The sequence below is a fragment of the Polypterus senegalus genome, chromosome 3 (assembly GCF_016835505.1).
Source record: "Polypterus senegalus isolate Bchr_013 chromosome 3, ASM1683550v1, whole genome shotgun sequence".
Lineage (NCBI taxonomy): Eukaryota > Metazoa > Chordata > Cladistia > Polypteriformes > Polypteridae > Polypterus > Polypterus senegalus.
Genome location: NC_053156.1, coordinates 137,736,667 through 137,741,321, shown reverse-complemented (window position 1 = coordinate 137,741,321; position 4,655 = coordinate 137,736,667). Strand labels below are relative to the sequence as shown.

General features: G+C 38.9%; 1 protein-coding gene across 1 annotated transcript; it reads right to left on the bottom strand.

Moving 5' to 3' along the window:
* Window positions 1–351: 351 nt before the first annotated feature.
* LOC120526605 lies at window positions 352–2,259 on the bottom strand. Its single transcript, XM_039749767.1, has one exon. The coding sequence runs from the start codon at window positions 2,257–2,259 to the stop codon at window positions 352–354; it is 1,908 nt and encodes a 635-aa protein (XP_039605701.1).
* Window positions 2,260–4,655: the final 2,396 nt, after the last annotated feature.

Here is a 4,655-nt window from a genome sequence, read left to right as displayed (position 1 = left end):
CATCAAGTAAGAAAACTTTTCCTCCAAAGGGTTTGTGGTTATCCTTTATTTGTTTCAGCAGTTTGTCGACCACTGCAAGAGCTGTAGAGGGGGCCATAGTACACTCATCCCAAATGAGTACTGTAGATGAGCTCAAATTTTCAGCATCAGCAGAATTGAGGCGCATATTTGATTTTGAGTTGTCAAGTATCGGAACAGGTAATTTGAACTGAGAGTGGTATGTTCTTCCACCCTCAAGAAGATTGGCTGCTATACCTGTGGAGGCTACAGGGAGTGCAATGTTACCTTGTCCATGAACTGTGCTGAGAAGGGTTTTGTAAAGATAGGTTTTACCACTTCCTCCTGGACCATCTAAGAAAAAACAACGCTGGCAAAGGTTGTCATTTTTGGTTGCAGACAATATTTTTTCTTGTCTTTCTTTTTTTGTTGTCTGTTTAATGTTTTCTCCATTTCTTCAGATGTGTGTTTTTGAAATTCCTTGTCATACGTATTCCAAAGTAGATCAGTATTTGGCATTGTGGAAGGAAATCCAAAATCTTCACAGGTTTTGCCATGTAGTACCAGAATGTTAGATATTTCTTTAAGTGCGATGTTACGACATATTGTGCAATCATCATTGTGTTGTTTATGTTTGTGAACTAAATCCTCAATGAGGTATTGCTCATATTTCAGGAAAAGATCAGTCATATTTTGTAATGATGCAAAAACGCAGATATATGCAAATAATCCCCTAAGTTGTTTAGGTATTGTGAATTGGACAGCATCTTCTACAGTGTTGTCCCACACTTCATCATCGTTAATAAGTCCTTTAGCTTTTGCGGCCTCTCGGAAAGTGGGATAGACATTTCCATGTACTGTCCTCAGATCTTCAAAGGATACTGCACCCGGAACATGTAGCAATAGTAGACGCAGACAGTAGCGCTCTGTATCTGATGTAAAATTGACAGAATACATTCGTCCAATAACTTTTTCTGCACCACGTTGACATAATTTCCAAGTACAATTTTCAGAGTCAACCACATAGTGCAAAGGAATGTCAGAATATAATATGGTCTTTGCTTCATGTTTTTGTTGATTTAATTTGAACCAAACTGTCATTTGAGTATCATGGTTTGAAGCTCTCTGTACCGCTGTGTTAATGTCATTTGGGTTGAAAAACACTGATTGTTCTTCAGGCAGATGCACAGGTAATCTATGGATGGTATGTGATTGATAATGCATTTCAAACCCATTCAAGCGCCATGCTGCTTCTGGAGCGCTGACATACCTTGAATTAATAAAGTTCTTAATTTCATTGTGATTCAAAGTACCTTGTTCTTGAATGACAACATTAGCACAATCATGACCTTTGTACACATATTTAAAAAGGTATTTAACGCTTTTCACTGATGCGCAAACTTCAACATTAATGTGGCAATTGTACTTCAAGGCGAGACAAGGATTAAATGGTACAACCCAACCGTTATCAATTTTCTTTCCGTTAAGAATTATACTTTGGCCTGTATTTCTTCTCTTGTACTTTGGATAGCCATTGTTGTTAGCAATAGTTTTTATTTGGAATTCCTTCAGAAAATCCTTAGAGCATTTGTCATTTGTCATGCATGAAGAATTAGGATTGAGTGCTCCACATGGTCTATGAATCATATGTTTTGTTACAATTGCATGTAAACGAGGAGTGATTTCTATATCAGGGATTTCAGCAGAGACAATTTTATCTATCAGTTCTTCATTTTTTGGTTTACAGCTTTCTTTAAAAATGAGAAGTATGTGAGCATGTGGTAAACCTCTCTTTTGAAATTCTATCACGTAGACTATTGCTTTTAGGAATCCAAAAATATGTTTTTTACAGATATCATCGATCAGAGCTTCCAGTTTTAGGTGAAATACTGAAGGCAAAATATATATTTTTCCAGGACTCAGGCCTGCTTCATTGGCTTCATTAAGTAAATGATCCATTAATCCTGAGTATTTTTCAACGCGCAATTTAGGCTGATTTTGACGTATATAATTGAGTCTGTTGGCTTCTGTTTTTATATATGCATCAACTATATATTGCTGTGTAAGGCGGCCAGCATTTAAGAAGGGGTTAAAATCCTCTCTGATGGAAAGACGGTAACCGTAGTATTGCATTTCAGTGACTCTAACTCTAGGATTGCGTGACTGGTTTGCTAAAGTTAATAAAGCTTGTGGGCTGTTTTCCAAAGGTATGTCAATTCCCCAGCTTTGATCCCCATAGGGGAATAACAATGGGTAAACCATGGGTTCCAAATTAGGATCAAGGACACTAATTCTTTGTGTTGTTCTCATTATATTTAGGTGCGTTATAGTGCCAGTTGGTCATTTTTGCAATCTTGTACTATTGTCATGGACAATTCCTTAATAACATTTTTTGGTGGCTTCCTCCTCATATTCTTTTTCAACTTGGTACAACATTTTGCAGGCCTCTGCAAAATGATTGAATTGCGCCATAAATGTGCTTAATATTTGCATAAGCTCTGAATTTATTCCTGAGTTGGCAGAAATTTGCATTCTTTGCTCTGCAGCTTCAGAGGGATCTAAAATGTATAATTGTGCAAACTGTCTGTTTTCGCCCTGTTGAGGATGTAGTGTTCCTGCTCTGTGACAAATTAAACCGTGGATTCGGAAACAGTATGGCCCATAGCCAGGAGGCGGTGAAATAGCTCCCATAGATGCAAATGCTAGAGCACTATTTATTGACCTTATATTATCCATGAAATTTTTGCTGTAATGATGCTGACCTGTCATGAGCTGTTGTATGAAATTATTTGTTCGAATTGGTTGAAGATATACTTTTCCTTTTGAGCAACACTACATTTTTGATCAGATGGTCTTTCTGCTTCAAAATGTTTTGCTTGACAAAAGTTGCATATGTGATTTAAATCTCCACATGTGTGGGGTATGATGTTACCCTCATTAATATTCACCATATCATTTATAAGTTGCATTCTTTCTATTGTGGCTCTTTATTCTTTTGTTTCAACTCACTCCGGGCCAGTCTCTGTAATTGTGCATGTCGCAGACGTTGTAATTGTCTTTCTTCTGGAGTAAGACTTGCTCTCCTAGCTTTTTGTCTTTCGGCATCTGTGTTACGATTTTGTGTTTGTCTTATGTCATTTATCCTGTCGTCTGTGGCTGTTGATTGATGTGTCATGTCTGTTTGAAGATCTCTAATCCTGCCTCTCTTTATTTTAGCTTGTTGCTGACGCATTAATTTTCGTTCATCAGCAGAAAGACTTGCTCTCTTAGCTCTGTGTGTTTTGGCATTTTTCTGACGCTCATTTTCTTGATCTTCAAAAGATCTATTTGCTCGTCTTTGTCTTTCTCTTTGATAATTTTTTTTACGCTCATTTTCCTGTTCTTCTATTGATCTATTTGCTCTTCTGAGTCTTTCTCTTGTAGCGTTTTTATGACGCTCATTTTCTTTGTCTTCAATCGATCTATGTGCTCGTATTTTTCTTTGTCTTTCAGCCTTTCTTTTGTTAATGTTTACTTGTTGAGATGACCGTTATTCCAGGAGATGTTGCTTAAAAAGGGTTTGAGTGTCAGTGTCTTTTGTCCCACTTGACGTGTCCTTTTTTTTGGGTGGCATGTTGTTAGTAGATAGTTAGTAAAAATGCGCGGGGCACTATATGTGGCCTCTCTCCAGTAATGGATTCTATGTGCGATGCCGCGAGTACCCAATCAGCACTCTCCCCAGCCAATGCGCGGGACACTATGTGTGGTGTCTCCCTAGCAACGGATTTAATGTGCGCGGCTTCCACCTTTTATTTGCTTAGCATGCACGACCGAGGCTATGCCATTCACTGTGTTGTTTATCATGCGCGACCGAGGCTACGCCATTCATTGTGTGCCCAGCTTCCAGTGTGTTTGAATCCACGGTGTCATGCGAATAGGCGGTGCACGGTGCGTCTCTGCGCATGCGCACTTCACCAGAAGACACACACACACGGACAACTGGACGCACACAAGGGTTTTATTAAAGAGAATGATGCTCAGTACAAATACAAGTGTGTCCTCTTATCCATTCCTCAAATAATATGAGATGTTACGCACATAATTACTGTGCTAATCTTGGTCAAATATCCAGGGTCTCATATTTGAATAGGGTAACCATTGAAAGAGTGGGCACTGTGAGTCTCTGTTTCAGATTTGTATATAACAGTAATTAATCTTTGCTTTCTCTTACTGTGTAATCTATATATATATATAAAGGAGAGTTGGGATCTGAGAGACTGTGTTTGTGCGTTTGTGGAGGGATTGAGAGTTAAGTGGGGTGGGGGAGTTACGTGATCAACTCCCTTCCCATTCACGTCATTTCATTCACTTCATTTCGCTCCGAGCTGACGCGGTCTTGCGTTCTTTTTCCTTAGTGTTTAGTCCTTTCTCCTTTACTAATTTACTGTTTAGTACACGCGGTACTCACACAGTCACTCATAAAAGGGGAGAAGACTCCGTGCAAGTATTGAAACTACCTTGGAAGACATGCAATCAACGAGGCCATTAAACGGATCTCAAGAGAGGTCTTCTAGGTTGGAAAAAAAGCGCTTGGCTGCCAAAACCAGGCGATTAAACGAATCTCAACAAGAAACGACTTCTACGTTTGAAAAAAAACGATTTGCTTCCCAAATCAGGCG